We start from the raw sequence: 22,270 nt of genomic DNA on the forward strand, positions 1-22,270 counted from the left end.
CTAGGTTACACATATATGCGTTAATATATGATATTTGTTTTTCTCTTTCTGACTTACTTCACTCTGTATGACAGTCTCTAGATCCATCCACGTCTTAACAAATGACCCAATATCGTTCCTTTTTATGGCTGAATAATATTCCATTGTATATATGTACCACATCTTCTTTAGCCATTCGTTTGTCAATGGGCATTTAGGTTGCTTCCATGAACTGGCTATTGTAAAGAGTGTTGCAATGAACATAGGGGTGCATGTGTATTTTTGAATTATGGTTTTCTCAGGGTATATGCCCAGTAGTGGGATTGCTGGGTCGTATGGTAGTTCTATTTTTAGTTTTCTAAGGAACCTCCACACTGTTCTCCATAGTGGCTGCATCAATTTACATTCCCACCAACAGTGCAAGAGGGTTCCCTTTTCTCCACACCCTCTCCAGCATTTTTTGTTTGTAGATTTTCTGATGATGCCCATTCTAACTGGTGTGAGGTGATACCTCATTGTAATTTTGATTTGCACTTCTCTAATAATTAGTGATGATGAGCAGATTTTCATGTGCTTCTTCAGCATCTGTATGTCTTCTCTGGAGAAACGTCTATTTAGGTCTTCTGTCCATTTTTGGATTGGGTTGTTTGTTTTTTTAATATTGAGTTGCATAAGCTGTTGATATATTTTGGAGATTAATCCTTTGTCTGTTGATTCGTTTGCAAATATATTCTCCCATTCTGAGGGTTTTCTTTTCGTCTTGTTTATGGTTTCCTTTGGTGTGCAAAAGCTTTCAAGTTTCATTAGGTCCCATCTCTTTATTTTTGTTTTTATTTCCATTACTCTAGGAGGTGGATCAAAAAAGATCTTGCTGTGATTTATGTCAAAGAGTGTTCTTCCTATATTTTCCTCTAAGAGTTTTATACTGTCCGGTCTTACATTTAGGTCTCTAATCCGTTTTGAGTTTATTTTTGTGTATGGTGTTAGGGAGTGTTCTAATTTCATTCTTTTACATGTAGCTGTCCAGTTTTCCCAGCACCACGTATTGAAGAGGCTGTCTTTTCTCCATTGTATATTCTTGCCTCCTTTATCAAAAATAAGGTGACCATATGTGCGTGGGTTTATCTCTGGGCTTTCTATCCTGTTCCATTGATCTATATTTTTGTTTTTGTGCCAATACATATTGTCTTGATTACTGTAGCTTTGTAGTATAGTCTGAAGTCAGGAAGTCTGATTCCTCCAGCTCTGTTTTTTCCCCTCAAGACTGCTTTGGCTATTCGGGGTCTTTTGTGTCTCCATACAAATTTTAAGATTTTTGGTTCTAATTCCATAAAAAATGCCATTGGTAATTTGATAGGGATTGCATTGAATCTGTAGATTGCTTTGGGTAGTACAGTCATTTTCACAATATTGATTCTTCCAATCCAAGAACATGATATATCTCTCCATCTGTTGGTATCATCTTTAATTTCTTTCATCAGTGTCTTATAGCTTTCTGCATACAGGTCTTTTGTCTCCCTAGGTAGGTTTATTCCTAGGTATTTTATTTTTTGTTGCAATGGTAAATGGGAGTGTTCCCTTAATTTCTCTTTCAGACTTTTCATCATTAGTGTATAGGAATGCAAGAGATTTCTGCACATTAATTTTGTATCCTGCAACTTTACCAAATTCATTGATTAGCTCTAGTAGCTTTCTGGTGGCATCTTTAGGGTTCTCTATGTATACTATCATGTCATCTGCAAACTGTGACAGCTTTACTTCTTCTTTTCCAATTTGTATTCCTTTTATTTTTTTTTCTTCTCTGATTGCCGTGGCTAGGACTTCAAAATTATGTTGAATAATAGTGGTGAGAGTGGACATCCTTGTCTTGTTCCTGATCTTAGATGAAATGCTTTCAATTTTTCACCATTGAGAATGATGTTTGCTGTGGGTTTGTTGTATATGGCCTTTATTATGTTGAGGTAGGTTCCCTCTATGCCCACTTTCTGGAGAGTTTTTTATCATAAATGGGTGTTGAATTTTGTCAAAAGCTTTTTCTGCATCTATTGAGATGATCATATAGTTTTTATTCTTCAATTTGTTAATATGGTGTATCACATTGATTGATTTGCGTATATTGAAGAATCCTTGCATCCCTGGGATAAATCCCACTTGATCATGGTGTGTGATCCTTTTAATGTGTTGTTGGATTCTGTTTGCTAGTATTTTGTTGAGGAATTTTGCATCTATATATATCAGTGATATTGGTCTGTAATTTTCTTTTTTTGTAGTATCTTTGTCTGGTTTTGATATCAGGGTGATGGTGGCCTCATAGAGTGAGTTTGGGAGTATTCCTTCCTCTGCAATTTTTTGCAAGAGTTTGAGAAGGATGAGTGTTAGCTCTTCTCTAAATGTTTGATAGAATTCACCTGTGAACCCATCTGGTCCTGGACTTTTGTTTGTTGCAAGATTTTTAATCACAGTTTCAATTTCATTACTTGTGATTGGTCTGTTCATATTTTTTATTTCTTCCTGGTTCAGTCTTGGAAGGTTATACCTTTCTAAGAATTTGTCCATTTCTTCCAGGTTGTCCATTTTATTGGCATAGAGTTGCTTGTAGTAGTCTCTTAGGATGCTTCATATTTCTGCAGTGTCTGTTGTAACTTCTCCTTTTTCATTTCTAATTTTATTGATATGAGTCCTCTCCCTCGTTTTCTTGATGAGTCTGGCTAACGGTTTATCAATTTTGTTTATCTTCTCAAAGAACCAGCTTTTAGTTTTATTGATCTTTGCTATTGTTTTCTTTGTTTCTATTTCATTTATTTCCGCTCTGATCTTTATGATTTCTTGCCTTCTGCTAACTTTGGGTTTTGTTCTTCTTTCTCTAGTTCCTTTAGGTGTATGTTTAGATTGTTTATTTGAGATTTTTCTTGTTTCTTGATGTAGGATTGCATAGCTATAAACTTCCTTCTTAGAATTGCTTTCGCTGCAACCCATAGGTTTTGGATCATCGTGGTTTCATTGTCATTTGTCTCTAAGTATTTTTTGATTTCCTTTTTGATTTCTTCAGTGATCTCTTCGTTATTTAGTAACGTATTGTTTAGCCTCCATGTGTCTGTGTTTTTTACTTTTCTTCCCTATAATTCATTTCTAATCGCATAGCGTTGTAGTCATAAAAGATGCTTGATATGATTTCAATTTTCTTAAATTTACTGAGGCTTGATTTGTGACCCAAGATGTGATCTATCCTGGAGAATGTCCCGTGTGCACTTGAGAAGAAAGTGTAATCTGCTGTTTTTGGATGGAATGTCCTATAAATATCAATTAAATCTATCTGGTCTATTGTGTCATTTAAAGCTGCTGTTTCCTTATTTATTTTCATTTTGGATGATCTGTCCATTGGTGTGAGGTGTTAATGTCCCCCACTATAATTGTGTTACTGTCGATTTCCTGTTTTATAGTTGTTAGCAGTTGCCTTATGTATTGAGGTGCTCCTATGTTGGGTGCATATATATTTATAATTGTTATATCTTCTTCTTGGATTGATCCCTTGATCATTATGTAGTGTCCTTCCTTGTCTCTTGTAACATTCTTTATTTTAAAGTCTATTTTATCTGATATGAGTATTGCTACTCCAGCTTTCTTTAGGTTTCCATTTGCATGGAATAGCTTTTTCCATCCCCTCACTTTCAGTCTGTATGTGTCCCTAGGGCTGAAGTGGGTCTCTTGTAGACAGCATATATATGGGTCTTATTTTTGTATCCATTCAGCAAGCCTGTGTCTTTTGATTGGAGCATTTAATCCATTCACATTTAAGGTAATTCTTGATATGTATGTTCCTATGACCATTTTCTTAATTGTTTTGGGTTTGTTTTTGTAGGTCCTTTTCTTCTCTTGTGTTTCCCACTTAGAGAAGTTCCTTTAGCATTTGTTGTAGAGCTGGTTTTGTGGTGCTGAATTCTCTTAGCTTTTGCTTGTCTGTAAAGCTTTTGATTTCTCCATCAAATCTGAATGAGATCCTTGCCGGGTAGAGTAATCTTGGCTGTAGCTTCTTCCCTTTCAACACTTTAAGTATATCATGCCACTCCCTTCTGGCGTGTAGAGTTTCTGCTCAGAAATCAGCTGTTAACCTTATGGGAGTTCCCTTGTATGTTGTCATTTTTCCCTTGCTGCTTTCAATAATTTTTCTTTGTCTTTAATTTTTGCCAATTTGATTACTATGTGTCTCGGCGTGTTTCTCCTTGGGTTTGTCCTGTGTGGGACTCTCTGCGCTTCCTGGACTTGGGTGGCTATTTCCTTTCCCATGTTAGGGAAGTTTTCGACTATAATCTCTTCAAATATTTTCTTGGGTCCTTTTTCTCTCTCTTCTCCTCCTGGGACCCCTATAATGCGAATGTTGTTGCGTCGAATGTTGTCCCAGAGGTCTCTTAGGCTGTTTTCATTTCTTTTCATTCTTTTTTCTTTATTCTATTCCGCAGCAGTGAATTCCACCATTCTGTCTTCCAGGTCACTTATCCATTCTTCTGCCTCAGTTATTCTGCTATTGATTCCTTCTAGTGTAGTTTTCATTTCAGTTATTGTATTGTTTATCTCTGTTTGTTTGTTCTTTAATTCTTCTAGGTCTCTGTTAAACATTTCTTGCATCTTCTCGATCTTTGCCTCCATTGTTTTTCTGAGGCCCTGGATCATCTTCACTATCATTATTCTGAATTCTTTTTTCTGGAAGGTTGCCTATCTCCACTTCATTTAGTTGTTTTTCTGGGGTTTTATCTTGTTCCTTCATCTGGTACATAGCCCTCTGCCTTTTCATCCATCTATCTTTCTGTGAATGTGGTTTTTGTTCCACAGGCTGCAGGATTGTAGTTCTTCTTGCTTCTGCTGTCTGCCCTCTGGTGGATGAGGTTATCTAAGAGGCGTGTGTAAGTTTCCTGATGGGAGGCACTGGTGGTGGGTAGAGCTGACTGTTGCTCTGGTGGACAGAGCTCAGTAAAACTTTAATCCATTTGACTGATGATGGGTGGGGCTGGGTATCCTCCCTGTTTGTTGTTTGGCCTGAGGCAACCCAACACTGGAGCCTACCTGGGCTCTTTGGTGGGGCTAATAGTAGACTCTGGGAGGGCTCACGCCAAGAAGTACTTCCTGGAACTTCTGCTGCCAGTGTCCTTGTCCCCACGGTGAGCCACAGCCACCACCTGCCTCTGCAGGAGATCCTCCAACACTAGCAGGTAGGTCTGGTTCACTCTCCCCTGGGGTCACTGCTCCTTCCCCTCGGTCCTGATGCGCACACTATTTTGTGTGTGCCCTCCAAGGGTGAAGTCTCTGTTTCCCCCAGTCCTGTTGAAGTCCTGCAATCAAATCCCACTAGCCTTCAAAGTCTGATTCTCTAGGAATTCCTCCTCCCGCTGCTGGACCCCCAGGTTGGGAAGCATGACGTGGGGCTCAGAACCTTCACTCCAGTGGGTTGACTTCTGTGGTATAAGTGTTCTCCAGTCTGTGAGTCACCCACCCAGCAGTTATGGGATTTGATTTTACTGTGATTGCGCCCCTCCTACCGTCTCACTGCGACTTTTCCTTTGTCTTTGGATGTGGAGTATCTTTTTTTCTGAGTTCCAGTGTCTTCCTGTCAATGACTGTCCAGCAGCTAGTTGTGATTCTGGTGTTCTCGCAAGAGGGAGTGAGAGCACGTCCTTCTACTCCACCATCTTGGTTCCGATCTGTCCAAAGTTTTAAATGTACATTTTCCTTCTGGCTATTAGGAATTGTATGTTAAGAAATCCAAGACTGGCCTTCAGAAGAAGCTGAATCAGGCACTCTCTGCCCCTCAATCAGAGTTTGGGACTAGAGCTGTGTCCCAACCACCTTCTGCTACTAACTGGTTGTTAGCAGTGACTGTGGGCAAGTTGAACTGCCTCTCTGGGCTTCTCTGTCCTCATCAGAAAAATGAAGGGGTAAAATAGGCAGGTTTTAAATTGATGGAGGACCACTTAGCCTGGAAACTGTGTTCTTCTCTACAGAGAGAGATGGACTGTAAGAATTTCCCCTCAAGATTGCACCTCCCTATAAGCTTTTCCCATATAAGAAATCTGTTACATAATCTGTACTAGATACTTTTAAGAAGTTAACTCTACAAAGTGAAATTTCATAAATATCTTCAGTAAAAAAAATAATCTATATACATTTCAGTTCTACAATGATCAGATTTAGCCAAGAATTTCCTATCAGAAATAATTCTGAAACCTTGGAGCCCCTCCAGTTCACGATATTATAAATAGACTTTCCAAAACTGCTCATCACTTAGTAATTCAATCATTCTGAAATAATCTCTTATTAAGCACTGAAGTAGCGTTCAGGAATATAAAAAATAAGTGAAACACTATCTTTGCCTTCAGGAGTTCACAATAGTAATCAGTATGTCATTAGATAATAAGTTCTAGGAGCAAGACATGTGAAATCAACAATTCAACCCCAATTTGGTAAAACAAAAGCAAAAAAAATGTGTGAAAGCATAAAAGAGATGTATCACTTTGGAGACTTAGTCCATGTTTCCAATGGACAAAAACAAAAGTCTGCTTTTCTGCAGAAATGGCAAATTCAGCATGCTTGGAACTTTGGATCTGTATGTTTGATCTTTACTGAATGAATACTGCAGCTGAATCAGTCAATAGCAATCAAATTCCTTGCATTGGTTTGGCTATAATTTTTCTGGCTATATTGCAGACTTGCCATAAATACAGAAAAAGCTCCACAGAGACTGAACTTTCAAGCAAACTTTCATGTCGATGGGATGAATGATCTGTAAATTATATTGAATCCAATATTTCACAATATACCCTAGCAACTTTCCCACTTGTTTATTGTCAAACTGTGCATTTCCAACAGTTTAGGGTCTAGCACAGTAGGTTTCAACACCTGGCTATTCATTAGAATCAACTAGGGAGCTTTTTAAAAAGTTCCCAAGATTCTGGGGTGGAATCTGGGCAATGGCATTTTTTAAAAGCCTTCCCAGGTAAATCCAATGTGCAGTCACTGTCCTAGAGTATAGAGTCCCTAAGCTAAGTTTAATTTTTCACTATTTACTATTTACTTCTTTAAAAAGAACAGAAGAAATTCCTCATCAGCGCAATGTTGGAATGAAACATAGGAAAGCAGAGAAGAGTTAACTTCTTTTCTTACTAAGAACCATATTCCAAATTGACTGAGTAGCCGCTGGTCGTGTTTATCATCATCTTTGTTGTCAAAGTCAGCGTTATCCAGGGAATGGTGGGAGGAGGAGAGGCCCAGCTGCCGCCGGCGATTGAGCTCATGTTCCCGCTGCTCAGCATGGAACTCGGCTTCTTTCAACAAGCTGCCAAAGGGGAGAGATTTCAAGTTAGACTGCCAAAAAACACGTTCGAGATTATGACCTATTCAGAGCAATTACTTCATGAGTACTCAAGCATCACTCACTGCTCTCCTTTAAATTGGAAGGAGCCTAATTTCCTTACTATTTTCTACTCCATCCCCATTTCAAAGATGAACAAACTGAGGCACAAAGAGGCTACTTCCTCCAATCAATTAGAATCAAGCAGAACTGATGCCTTCTGGCTTCTAGTTCACCAACCATCCCACTAGATGTCAACGCTTCTCCTATATCTAATATGAAGCTGTGTGGACATCAAATGCACAATACAAGGAAAGACTGAGGAACTGGTACCCAGATGGAAAAATTTTTAATATCTAGTATTCAAAGACCTGACAGTGAGCAACGAAGATTCCTTTTTCAACTTGCTAAGCAAATGACAATTTAAAAAAATAATACCCAATGTTGGCAAGGGTGTAGCAAAAACTATCAGTTTCATACAGTGATGTATGAAATTCACATACACTCTTTGAAAATCAGTTTGGTAATGTATCAAGCACCATTAAAATATTCAGACCCTTTGACCCAGTCAACCACATCTGGTCATCTACCCTAAGAAAAAATATATAGGAACAGCACTGTACACAAAAATAGTTATGAGTTATTTTTAACAGTAAAAAAAAAAGGAAGAAATTGAAATATCTATTGGTGGAGGAAAATAATCTAGATAAATATTATGTACACACTAAGAAGGATAAATGTGGAAACTACACAACATGGAAAAGAGCTAATGGTATAAGGTTACATCAAAAAGAATGTGGATACACTGTGATTACAGTTACATAAATAAAATATGCATTTGAATAAACCTAGAAGAACATGTGCAAAAGTGATGATGATGACAGCAGTATGGTTGATTTTTTTTTCTATTTCCAAACTTTCTGTAATGTTTTATTTAGCAAACATTTACTGGACTTCTACATGTATCAGCCACTGGGATAAGAGAAACAGAAGACTTAGTCCCTAGCTTTAAAACTTGCATTCTGGGGCTTCCCTGGTGGCGCAGTAGTTGAGAATCTGCCTGCTAATGCAGGGGACATGGGTTCAAGCCCTGGTCTGGGAGGATCCCACATGCCGCGGAGCAACTAGGCCTGTGAGCCACAACTACTGAGCCTGCACATCTGGAGCGTGTGCTCCGCAACAAGAGAGGCCGCGATAGTGAGAGGCCCGCGCACCACCAAGAAGAGTGGCCCCTGCTTGCCACAACTAGAGAAAGCCCTCGCACAGAAACGAAGACCCAACACAGCAAAAATAAATAAATTAATTAATAAACTCCTACTCCAACATCTAAAAAAAAAAAAAAAAACACTTGCATTCTAATATTGCTTCTTAATTTTTAAAAATCTTGCCTCAGTGAATATTATACAAAAAGAGAACAAATCTAGAGGTTATCACTTCTAAAGCTTCCTTTTTTGTGTGTGACAGAAGGAGAAAAAGCCAGAAGCCTGCAGGATCAAGCCCCTGCCTTATTCCACAGCCTTCTGGTTTACTCCAGTACCGAATTATCTAGAGCTCTCCCATCCTTCACTGCTATCAGTCAGGTCTGGGACAGCCTTATTCCCACCCCTCACTCTGACTGGCGCCTCCACTTCATTCCCCTAAGACCCCCTACTCTGTGTTGTCATTGTGCTCACCATACTGGATCTCAATTTCGTTCTTCTGTTTTTATAGTCCCTACATGGGTAACTTGAAAGCAGAGGTTACATTTTACTCTCTTCTGTCTTCCAAGTGTCTGATACATGCCTGGCACATAACTGGCATTAGATAAAAATATTTGTTGAATGAATGAATGAAAACATCGTCATTGCAACATTGTGGAAGGTGAGCTGCCCGGCTGAGGGCACTTGAAGTTGAATTAAATTTGCACATCTCGGACTTCCCTGGTGGTGCAATGGTTAAGAATCCGCCTGCCAATGCGGGGGACATGGGTTCAAGCCCTGGTCCGGGAAAATCCCACATGCCACGGAGCCACTAAGCCCGTGTGTCACAACTACTGAGCCTGCGCTTTAGAGCCCGCGTGCCACAACTACTGAAGCCCACGCGCCTAGAGCCCGTGCTCCACAACAAGAGAAGCCACCGCAGTGAGAAGCCCGCGCACCGCCACGAAGAGTAGCCCCTGCTCGCCGCAACTAGAGAAAGCCCACGTGCAGTAGCAAAGACCAATGCAGCCAAAAATAAATAATAAATAAATAAATAATTTTAAAAATAAAAATAAATAAATAAATTTGCACATCTCAATGTGAACAGGGTGGCTCAAAGCAAAGGCAGTGTTTTCAAGGTAAGTTTCTAATGAAGCTGTTACCTAATAACCGCCTCCACGGCGCAGACAAGTTCCTCGGCACCACATTCCCGAGTGTTGATGGGTGGAGGGGAGGTCTGATAGAGGTGGGTCTCCGAGGCAGCCCCCAGTTCGTTACTGTGGTGATTTGAGTGGCACCTTTTGCAGTACCGAACAGGCCTGTTTCCGTGACGACCACAACACCCTGCTGAAAAGCAGGTGACCACAGCTCTTCTAACGTGGGAACTGCAGTTCTAGAAGAAAAAGAGTGAAATCAATTAAAAGTCACCACTGAGGCAAATGTGGCTACTAATTGGAACAAATGGAAACTTAAAGGGCCACTGGAAGTGGCAGCACACTTCTGAAGGGCCACTAGTTTCCAAAATGCAGGTCATCTCTAACCAGTGAGATTTCAGCTATAGTTAAAAATAAAGGTGAGAAGTGGTTTCTATTAGTGTGAGTGGTAGAAACGTTCTAAATATGAGTGAAACTGTGTTGAAAAGTCCTCTGCAAAGTGACCTCAGCCATGGGGCAAGGGGGGCTTCCTGGATTACTTCAAGTTAGCATTTCAAGAGTTTTCAGCAGAAATATGGAAAAAAATTAAAATTGCAGTCCAGAGAAAGTGCATCACAGCCCATCAGAGTCGGAAACAAACAATTTTAACCCCTAAAATAAACTTTCAAAATAAAATAAACTTTCAAAATTATTTTATCCACCACCTAAAGGGCCGATTTCCACTGCAGCTCATCTGTCATTGTTGCATTCAAGGACAGGCAGGGAGCTGTGCTGCACTGAGCTAATGACCCCAAAGCTGGCCTGTCCATCCCCACCGGCACTCTTTCTATCAAGACCTAAAGAATATGTCAGTGGACACCACAGGAACGTCAAAACACAGCAAGAACCATTCACAGACTCAGCAGCTGACATCAACTAGAGGAAAGGAGTCAACAGATGAAGTGAGAAAAGTGGTGCAGTATAAGAGAGATTCTGAAGCTCAGGGGGGTTTATTATCAGAGCTGCCCTGACAAGAAGCAGGGGAGAAAGGCAGCGCCCACATAATGCAATTTGAGGAGCAATCAGGAAATACCCCTGACCTCTGCACAAAACTGTGCCCAAGCCTTTTAGAGATGTCACCACCACATAACCAATGTTTTGTGTCAAGAGAGCATTTCAGTCTTTCAATAGAGCTTATTAAGATGGAACATACTGGGCCTCCCTGGTGGCGCAGTGGTTAAGAGTCCGCCTGCCGATGCAGGGGATACGGGTTCGTGCCCCGGTCTGGGAGGATCCCACATGCCGCGGAGCGGCTGGGCCCGTGAGCCATGGCCGCTGGGCCTGCGCATCCGGAGCCTGTGCTCCGCAACGGGAGAGGCCACAACAGTGAGAGGCCCGCATACCGCAAAAAGAAAAAAAAAAAAAAAAAAAAAAAAGATGGAACATACTGAAAAAGAATGAATATATGTATATGTATAACTGAATCACTTTCCTGTACATCTGAAACACAACATTGTAAATCAACTATAATCCAATAAAATTTTTTTAAAAGATGGAATATAATAGGGGAAATAATATCCTAAGCCATTATGAACTCAGGGCTTGAGGAAGACTGAGAACCTTCCATGACAGATATCTTGGGAAGTGTGGAGACAGAAGAAGGAAGAAGGCAAGGACAAAACGTATACCCAAACATTGACAATGTATTGAATTGCCTATCAGAACAACCATTTCAAAGTAAGGCTTGTTCCACTTCGATTTTAGCACAAGGCTTTGGATACGAGTGCTGGGAAATCTCATTTTCTGAACAGGACTCAGGTCAATAAATCATAAAAGCAAGTTTAAATTTTTTATGATCTTTTTTCCCTTTTATTAACAAGTTTTTAAAAATTATTTGTTAAAATACAGTGTGCTTCCTCTGCATCTGAAGCCCAAGTCTTCTTCAGCATCCAAGTCAGCCCTGACTTCTCCAAGTGAGGTGTCTTTCCTGCTTTGTGCCTTTTCTTTCTATTTCACATACTAAATTTCATTCTGGAAGCACATGAATCCTTACTGGTTTGGGGCTTCTCCAAACCAAACCAAACCCAACCCAACCACATCACTGGCAGGGTGGGTTATATCGGAGTATATTGTTAGTGTTTATTTTTTCCTTTCAGTTATAGTTAGTCTTTGCTCCTCTGGGATTCCCACTGTTACATAAACAATAGGATGTGGATATGGGTTTAGTGGGTAGTTATTAGCTATAATAAAGTCCTGACATTTAAGGCCTGCAATTTCCAATCCTATTTTCTGGTCACAAATTATTTACATTCTTCCCACATGCAAATTCCTGGCTGGAGGTCCAAGGTCTTCTTGTCTAAATTAAGTCCAGCTGTGGGTGAGGCTCTTTTGGTTTAGTTCCTCAGATATGCTTTCATGAGCCTTGAATCTGGATGGGCTGTGGCTGCTTCAACCAAGAGAGCATGGTGGAAGTGATACTCACATGACTCTCAAGGCAAATTCTAAAAGGACATGCAGCTTCCAACTTGCTGTCTTAGAATATTCTCTCTTCAGAAGCTTCCTCATCAGGATACTCTTCTCAGAACTGTGCCATGGCCAAGGCACATGGAGAGGCAATGTGTAAGTCTCTACTCTAAGCCCAGCCTTCAAGTCACCTCATCCCAGAGCCCAAACATACCATCTAGATGTCTCTAGATAATTCCAGCCCCTAACTAGTCAAGTTAGTCTTCCCAGATGAGGCCCTAAACATCATCAAGCAGAGATAGGCTGTGGACTGTGTCCTGTCCAAATCCCTGACCCTCAGAATCTGTAAGCATAATTAAATAGTTGTTTCATGCTGCTACATTTTGAGTGATTTCTTAGGTAGTATCTGGACATACTGCGTATGTTAGTATCTGGAATATCAACTAAAAGTCAACCTGCCTTATCCCCATGTGCCATCAATTCTAAATAATATCAGCAATAAAATACTTTGCCCCTAAATAACCTTTGGTTGGTCAAAGTTCTAAACAGTTGCTGTGGTTCCTACTAAGTTTTAATAATATATTTCCAAGCCACAATCAGTCCTAAACCCTGTGGACTCAGCTACATGCATTCATTTAAAAAGTAAATTAGAGAGATTTCCCTTAGGTTCAGATTCAGCTGGGCATGTTTTCAAAGGTTCGCTCTAGCCACTCTGTTTCACTGCTTTGAATTTTAAACATAAATAAATAATTCCAAGTAGTCTCACAGAACAGCAGAATTGAAATAAAGCATCTGTCTCTTGATGCATATTTGATACAATCTTTTTAAATTTATTTTTTTATTGAAGTATAGCTGATTTACAATGTTGTATTTGATACAATCTTGATGTTTATCTCAAACCTACTATTCAAATGTAGGAATATGTAGTACTGAATATGTAGTACTGAAAGACACAAACTTTGCCCAAAGCAAGCTCAAACAATGCTGATCTATTAGGAACTTAAGGAAAGTTCTCCAAATTAACTTTCATATAAAACACAACATTTATTAAAGGATAAGTAATTAAAATGTGTTAATTTTAACCTTATTACTGAAAATAGTTTTGTCATATAAAGGAGGGGAGTGTTAAAAAATGATCCACCCTGGGTGTTAAGTATGTTACATATACTACCAGAGCCAGGAAATGCCAATTTAGAAATAAAACTGTTTCTCATCCTAGTCTCTCCAGCTTGTAAAAGATTCTCAAAGTAGGAAATAGCCTCGCAATAAAAATGAAATCAAAAGTATGCTGAATGACTATATGATCCCTTGTTAACACTTCAGAAAGCTATATAAGGTGATGCCCAGTTGAGCCTCTCAGCTAGAACAGGGCTTCTAATAATGTTAAGGGCTGAAATGCCCAAAGTATAGAAGGCATTTCTATACTCAAAAAGAATTATAGATGTGGCTTTGAGGGCACTGAACCCCAATTAGATTCACTGAAAATCCACAAAGTTTTAAAGAGAGGCATACTAGCAAAAGCACCACCAGCAGACCAAACGAGACAGGCACAGTTCAACACGAAAAGAGGTCTATGGAACCCCAACTTCTACATGCAGGAAGCAGACTGAGAGGGTTACTCAGCTGCAACATGGGCCATTTCTCATTATAAAGGAAAGGTGTCTTAAAGAGTGGAGCATCCCAGGAAAGAAATGAATTAGGAAACTATTCCCAGGAAGCAAAATCAGATCCTAATCAAGGCACATTTGCTATTCCTTAAAGACAGAGGAACTGTTGACATGTTCCTGGCTGGAGCTGCTATTGACTAGTAACAGCTATCTGCTTCCCCTTCGTCTTTCTGAACAGAGGTCTGTTGCTGTTATCCAATCCCTGTCTCGCATTTTGTGCTGGGTACGTAACTTGCCTTTTTAGTTCACAGGTCTCTGGTTCAAGAAAATTCGTACCTGAGGGGTTTCATCAGTGACCAGACCAGATGCAGATCATAAGACAATGGACTTTAAGCCTGAAGCCATAAATGGGTAAGACTTTTGGAGGTCTTATAAGGTGCTGAGAGTATTTGGTACATGGAAAGAATGTAAGTAATGATGCCCAGAGGGTAGACTGTGGTACATTAAATATGACCACAAAATTCTTGCTGCTCCTTCTATAAAGAGGAGGAGTTTATTTCCCCACTCCTTGAAACTGAGCTGTCCTTTGGACTTGCTTTGGCCAATGGAATGCAGCAGAAGTGATGCTGTGTTAGAATAAAAGGTATATGATACAAACTATGATTTAGAAGTTAGTAATGAGTGTTCTTTCTATAGTATAATGCTTGGAAATGCAGTATCGTAAACGTGATAAAACATAACATTTAACATTGTAAAAAAAAAAAAAAGAAGTGATGTTGTGTGACTACTGAGCTTCAGGCTCAAAAGGCCTTGCAACCTCCTCTCTCATTTTCTCAGAACACTGATACCTTGTGAACAAATCCAGCCTAGCCTCCTGGAAGATGAGACACCTAATGGAAAGAGGGAGGGCCAGACACCCCTGTCATCCCAACCATTCCAGCCATACCAGCTGAGGCCCCAGACGTGGGAGTAAAGTCATCTGGGACCAACCAGTTGCCAGCAAACCCACTAACTGACTGCAAATATCAATACATGAGTGAGCCTAGAGGAGTTTATCAAGAGAACTACCCAGGCGAGCACAGGCAAAACTGCCGATCCACAGCACTGTGATCAAATAAATGTTTGTTGTTATAAGCCAGTACATTTTAGGATGGTTTATTAGGTGGCAATAGATAACTGAAACAGCCCTCCAAAGGGATCCACTCATAACCAACTCCCAAAAAGCTTAAATTACTTGTACATAGTCTCATAGCTAGGTGGGAATAAAGCTGACCAGAACCCAAGTATCACAACCAACTAGTCCAAAGTTCTTTGTATGACACCATACTACCTTCTCTTGTACTTTTCAACAACTGGAGCAAGAAAAGAAGATGGCAATGGCTTAGGGAAATCGTCATGAACAGTGGCTATTCGAAAGTGGAATTGTTAACTAGAGATATCATTCAACTTACATATAAATTAATATTTTCCATATATGCTTGGTCTGGGTATGTTTCTGACACACCTATATTGGACTATTTGCATTCCACTTCCAAACGATAAAGACTTTTAGCAAACACGATCATCCTTTACCAAAGTTAAGTTGCATGTATTGCATTGTCACTCAAACCTTTTTGTATTTAGACTTCTATCCCAGAGTTACACATATGCTTTTATTTCAGATTACTTTTCAAAAACACTGTGCATAGATGGGTAAGCAAAAGCAGAAATGTAAATAGAGACCATCCAGACACAGCAATCTTGCATGCTGAATTATTTCCTTTCCCCCTTCACAAATACAGTGACATGTACATACTGGGAAACCATGGTGCAGAAATGAGGCAGATGTCAATGAATGAATTTACATACAAACACAGCAAATCATGCCCCACCACACAGATGGTTTGCTCTTACCTTCTTCTGACATATAGCAGATATTTCAGCTGTAAGGGGAAGGTACACAAAATATCAACAAAGAAAGAGAGCCCGTTTTAAATAAGGGCAGCCACCAAGGTGAGCAAAAAACAAGCTTAGCAACAAAACCTCCAGACTTGGCCAAAACAGCCCTTCTCTCATAAACTGTCATCTACTTATGTTTAATGAGGTAAACAATACCTGTGGTATGTTTAATGAGGCTGCAAATATTTTCACCTATTCTTAGAAATAATTCAATCTTCTCAGACATGACTTAGAATTCAGATCAAATAACTTTAACCTCACCCCCTCATTTGACAGAGAACAAAATTGAGGGTTACATGGCTTCTTCAGAGTCACACAGGCCATCAATGGTACAGGCCAATCTGGAGCAAATGTCCCTGGATTCCCTGTCTACTGTTCTTCCATTAGGCTATGACACTGAGTTGATGTGATATGCTTAGAGTTTCACCATGGAGATGATTTGCTATATCAGAACTATAGAAAAAAAACTTAATAACTTGGATGAATTAGACTCAAACTATCAACTTACATCAGTCCTTAACTAGTGCAAAACCAGCTGCAGGCTTATTTAAGAGAAAGCAATTTGAAACCCATGGATTGGCCAGCTGGAGTAAGGCTGTCAAATTACTTTAGTACTTCAGGATTGACTTTAATAAATGGAAAAAAACTCTTTTTAGTGGGCATACCAATTATTTTCATGAAAACTGATGCTTGAGAGTAATTGAAAATAATTTTTCCAAGAATCTGTTAACATTTCCCATGAAATAGTAAGTGCTCAAAAAATAGACTAAATGCCTATGTCACAACTTATTAATAAGAGCAAAGATAGGGCTTCCCTGGTGGCGCAGTGGTTGAGAGTCCGCCTGCCGATGCAGGGGACACAGGTTCATGCCCCGGTCCGGGAAGATCCCACATGCTGCGGAGCAGCTGGGCCCGTGAGCCATGGCCACTGAGCCTGCGCATCCGGAGCCTGTGCTCCACAACGGGAGAGGCCACAACAGTGAGAGGCCCGCATACCGCAAAAAAAAAAAAAAAAGAGCAAAGATAAATGTCTCCCAAACTCTGTCTGGAAATTATGAATTAGCAGATGTCAAATCAATGAAATTTACAACTCAGTTGTTAAAACTGATTTTGTATAATTAATGGTTATTTAACAGTTTGATATCTTGGAGTTTATCTTAACCTGAGGTTAATGGATCACATCTCTGGATAAATAATGAAAAGTTACTATCAGTTTTCTTCCACAGATGAATATCATCTGCAGATGATGGCCAGAATTCAGCAACATATCTGAAATTTAAAACGTAGTTTAGAACCTGACTATGGTTTTTACCTCGGAGCACTGGAAGTTCACTAAGTTAAGGGGAAAAAAAGGTTACCTTTACCCATATAAGCCCAAATCTTTTTACAGATATTCTTATATAAAATTTTTAAATGTCTCTTTAAAAGATATAGAGGCTGACATTATTGACCCATTTTACAGATGCAGAGCATTCACTAAACAACTTATTTCTTCAGGTTGAGATAACCTAATATTAAGAGTTAGACTACAAAGAAGGAGTGTAATTATCATCAGGCAAAGACCTTAAGTTTTGAAAAAAGTGTTTACCGAATTTAGTTAACATGAGGTTTTTACATTTCTTTTTAAGTGAGGCCTTTCATAAAAATTCTTTTATTATCTACCTCTGAAGTTATAGATCAAGTTCTTCCTGGGCGCCTGATCTGTGCTCAGTATGCCCCCAGCTTTTTCCACTTTTCATCTTTCCTCTGTTAAGTATTTTTCCTGGTCATTTCATCCTGCAATTAGGTGGCTGGAATACCTCCTTACCCACGCGTAGGGAAACACTCTGTCTGTAACCTGCCAACTCATCAGGTACAGCTTTCAGAACTCTAACAAACTGCAAGCATTACAATCTCGTCTTTTCATTGAGATGGGTCAGATATATTTATCCCCATTTTACTGAAGGGGAAACTGACTCTCAGAGCGATTAAATAATTTCCCCTAAAAACACAGAGCTGGTAACCGTGGCAGGAGAAAGACCCGTTATTTATGCTCTTCTTCTATGATGTTCCTTATTTCCTTTCTGACTTGCACAGCAAACGTATCACTGGCAACACCTGTTATATACACAGAAAATCCCTTAAGGCAGAATCCAGCTTTGGTCATACAGAATCCTAATTCCAACACCTACCTCTAATTGTGGTGGAGATGATACCTCTTCCCTCATTATTAAATGTATGGGTATATTACAAGCAAGACATTGATATCATGCTTCATATCAGTGAGTATGCACAGAAAGTAATACTTTGGTTGCTGTCTTTGTAAAATAAAACAGTACAAAAGGAGAAAAATCAACGGTGCCATTAGTCATGATTATTCATTATTCATCCCTTCTGAAGTAAGCCATACCTTGCGGCAGAAGAACATCAATCAACCATTCACTGTGGTCCCTATAAAGAAAAACAGAATTCATTTTTGAACTTTATTGCAATGTTACCCTTCCACATGAATGTTTATAAGCTGCACGCTATTGCTAAAAGGCTTTTAATATAAAGGATGTGTAATTAAGAGCACTATCATAATAAACTTTTTAAATGTCTAATGCATTCCATCTAAATTATAAATTACAGGCATTTCATCATATTCAGTTATCTTTAAATGATACTTTCCAGATGCTAATTAAGTCAACCAAAATACAGCATGATTTGTACAAAGCTGAGTGTGAGTCTGTGAAATGAACAAGCATAGAAAACCCATATGAATTTGATGTCATGTTTGAAAACCACAGCTTTCTTTTATTTTTCTCTGTGGCCTTTTTCACAGGGTCACTTGAAAAGTGGAGCTGCTTTATTAAGTGGAATTGCTTTCTCTTGTCACATGGAGAGAAATACTGCAATTTTTCAAAGCTGAAATCTTTTCAAATGGAAGTTTGATATATATTAAATATCTGACAAACTAACCTTTAAAAAACAGAGAGGCTAGTGGAAAATGAAGGTAACATAACCAGTTTAAGTTGAAGTGATCATTCTTCTCTTCTTATTGTAGCCCTATTTCCTTTTCTTATACTTACCCTGCAATCCTCTGGCTGCATTCTTCACAGAGATACAATGGGGGTGGTTTATCACCCAAAGCTACAGACAGGGAGGGGTCTATACACATCTGAAACACATGAAAAGACAGAATGAAATCTCCTGTTTATCACGTTCCCTATATAAAGCTCACAAATGTTTCGATAATAGATTTTCGAAAGCAAAGTAGAATAAATATTTTCAGTAAAACCCATTCAACCTATAACTGTTTTCCCACATTGGAGGTTTAAATGTGGCTGATGTGGTTTTTCATTTCTCTTGTTATTTGCAATTCAAGTCACAAATAGTGTCAAGAAATCCACCCTCTGGACTTCTCTGGTGGTGCAGTGGTTAAGAATCCACCTGCCAATGCAGGGGACACAGGTTCGTGCCCTGGCCCGGGAAGATTCCACATGCTGTGGAGCAACTAAGCCCATGCTCCACAACAACTGAGCCTGCGCTGTAGAGCCTACGAGCCACAACTACTGAGCCCATGTGCCACAACTACTGAAGCCTGTGCACCTAGAGCCCGTGCTCCGCAGCAAGAGAAGCCACAACAATGAGAAGCCCGCGCACCACAACGAAGAGTAGCCCCGGCTCACCGCAACTGGAGAAAGCCCACGTGCAGCAACGAAGACCCAACACAGCCAAAAGTAAATTTTTAAAAAAAATCATCCTGTTCAGTGGCTGTTCAAACTGCTTCTGTATTACTCATATAGTAACTCCTTCTTTAATGCAGTAAACACAGTAATCTCTCTTAGGGAAAGGAAAAATGTATTATTAAGATTTAAAAATCATAACTGTTACCGAAATGCTGGCAGTAGAGAATTTTGCTTCTCAAGATAGACCTCATTCAGAAAACTTAGCATTAAATCTAACATTGAGTGATTCACTTTTCTTACTCTGGAGTAAGTTCTATATATCCAACTTTCAACTTCAGGTATTTTTTTTTCTTCCACATATGAACTGTAGTTTGTTTAACCCTGTAGTGCTCTGTTCAATTTTGAGTTATTTTTGCCTGTTTTCATTAGTGTAAGTACAGAGATTAAAGTATTAATCTTAAGTTGATCATTAGGATATTTCAAATATCTGGATGTTTTAAATCAAATGGACAAAACATTCAATGACTAGTAAAAAATGAATTTTGTACTTTGCATTGGTTTAAATGTCTATGACTTACCAAAGTCTTTTTTTTTTTTTTTTTTTTTTGGCTGCACTGGTCTTCATTGCTGCACTCGGGCTTTCTCTAGTTGTGGCGAGCAGGGGCTACTCTTCGTGTGGTGCTCAGGCTTCTCATAGCAGTGGCTTCTCTTGTGGAGCGTGGGCTCAAGGCGCACAGGCTTCAGTAGTTGTGGCACGTGGGCTCAGTAGTTGTGGATCGCGGGCTCTAGAGCACAGGCTCAGTAGTTGTGGCGCATGGGCTTAGTTGCTCTGCAGCACGTGGGATCTTCCCAGACCAGGGCTTGAACCCATGTTCCCTGCATTGGCAGGTGCATTCTTAACCACTGCGCCACCAGGGAAGTCCCACCAAAGTTGTTCTTTTTTTAAAAATAAACTTATGGGCTTCCCTGGTGGCGCAGTGGTTGAGAGTCCGCCTGCCGATGCAGGGGACACGGGTTCGTGCCCCGATCCCGGAAGGTCCCACATGCCGCGGAGCGGCTGGGCCCGCGAGCCATGGCCGCGGAACCTGTGTGTCCGGAGCCTGTGCTCCGCAACGGGAGAGGCCACAGCAGTGAGAGGCCCGCGTACAGCAAAAAAAAAAAAATTAAAAAAAAAAAAACTTATTTATTTATTTTATTTTTGGCTGCGTTGGGTCTTTGTTGCTGCATGCAGGCTTTCTCTAGTTGCAGTGAGCGGGGGCTACTTTTGTTGCGGTACACGGGCTTCTCATTGTGGTGGCTTCTCTTGTTGCAGAGCACAGGCTCTAGGCGCACATGCTTCAGTAGTTGTGGAGCACAGGCTCAGCAGTTGTGGCTCACAGGCTCTAAAGCTCAGGCTCAGTAGTTGTGGTGCATGGGGTTAGTTGCTCCACAGCATGTGGGATCTTCCTGGACCAGGGCTCAAACCTGGGTCCCCTGCATTGGCAGGTGGATTCTTAACCACTGCCACCAGGGAAATCTCAAAGTCGTTTTGAATTCTGTTCCTCCCCTTCAAGAAATAATCAATCTATGCTACAGCTGAGTATGCAGTTAACATGCCTAGTACACAAATTCTTCTAGAACTTCACTCTGCCTTTTCTTTAGGCTTTTTTTTTTTTTTAATAATTTGAAGGGGATAAATGAACCGAACTTATGACCCAAGCAGCCTGTCGTTTAAAGTTAAAACCCTTAGGAGTTTCAATGGTTGGGGAAGTAAGAGTTAGAATTCCTAAATTTAAATAATTATACCATCAAAATCTGTAAATTATATATTCCCTGGTGCTAAAGGCCCAGTATGAAAATTTTCCTTAGGTAAGTTTCATGCTTCCTTTGATACAGTGAATAACTACTTTCTGGTGTGTTAAATCAGGGATTGGCAAACTTTCTGTAAATGGCCAGGAAGTAAATATTTCAGGCTTCGTGGGGCATACGTTCTCTGTCACAACTACTCAACTCTGCTGTTATAGCATAAAAGCAGCCAGAGACAATATGTAAGCAAAAGAGCACAGCTGTGTTCCAATAAAACTTTACTTGCAAAAACAGGCAGCAGGCCATATTTAACTGCGGCCATAGTTTGCTGACTCCTGTGTTAGCTAATTATCTGGATTCAAATATTTCAGAAAGTGATTTTCAAATAGGACCAAGTAAAACCAAAAAGCAGAGTGGGATATAATGAACTATAATTTCCAACATACTTTCATTTTAGGATCCTATCGTAACTTTTGGCTCTTGCCTTAAAAGTACTTTTTTGCAACCTACTGCAAAAAAAAAAAAAAAAAATATATATATATATATATATATATATATATATATATAAAATGCTTTTCTATTTGGCAAATCATTATGTAACTGAGCAGGACCTTATGGGGCCTTCCCAAGACAGACCCTTCCCCCATATCCTCTGCTGTAGCCCCTCTCTGAAATACCTAGTTATATAACAGTACCTGATGAACATTTCCCGAGTTGTTTTACAGATACTACAACCACCACTACATGGAAGAAATTAACTACTTGATGATCACGAGCACTTTGTAGCCCCCAGACCTACTGGCACCTAAGGATTGATAATGTTGACCCCTATGACATCGCCGTGTTACCTCACCATCAACCAGTTGGAGAATTGTGCACGAGCTGATCGCAGATCCTACAACCCCTCCCCTCTGCCCCCACCTGGCCTTTATAATGCTTTGCTGAAACCCACCAGAGAGTCTGGGTGTTTTCAGCACTAGCTGTCCCAGACTACTTGCAGGGAGCCTTACAATAAATGCTGTGCTTTCCTTCAGCACAAGCCGGTATCAGTAGATTGGCTTTACTGCACACAGGCGAGCAGACCCAAGTTTGGTTCATTACTGCCTAGAGGTATAACTCACTATTACGGAGATATTAGGCTTTTTGTGAAAATAAATCCATTTTCCCTGAGTCTTTCCCATGCACTCCATGTAGACTT

At 39.9% G+C, this 22,270-nt stretch overlaps 1 protein-coding gene across 3 annotated transcripts in view; it reads right to left on the bottom strand.

Moving 5' to 3' along the window:
* Positions 1-22,270, bottom strand: part of UNC79 (unc-79 homolog, NALCN channel complex subunit) — a 219,133-nt gene that overhangs the window by 140,873 nt on the left and 55,990 nt on the right. For all 3 annotated transcript variants that reach the window (XM_060097925.1, XM_060097923.1, XM_060097926.1), the window contains 5 exons: positions 18,688-18,776; positions 18,027-18,067; positions 15,593-15,621; positions 9,660-9,889; positions 7,132-7,303 (listed from right to left, as the gene is read on the bottom strand). In XM_060097925.1, the coding sequence (XP_059953908.1) occupies positions 7,132-7,303; positions 9,660-9,889; positions 15,593-15,621; positions 18,027-18,067; positions 18,688-18,776 (561 nt within the window). The remainder of the gene's footprint in view (positions 1-7,131; positions 7,304-9,659; positions 9,890-15,592; positions 15,622-18,026; positions 18,068-18,687; positions 18,777-22,270) is intronic.

Source organism: Mesoplodon densirostris, chromosome 4 (assembly GCF_025265405.1).
Source record: "Mesoplodon densirostris isolate mMesDen1 chromosome 4, mMesDen1 primary haplotype, whole genome shotgun sequence".
Classification (NCBI taxonomy): Eukaryota; Metazoa; Chordata; class Mammalia; order Artiodactyla; family Ziphiidae; genus Mesoplodon; species Mesoplodon densirostris.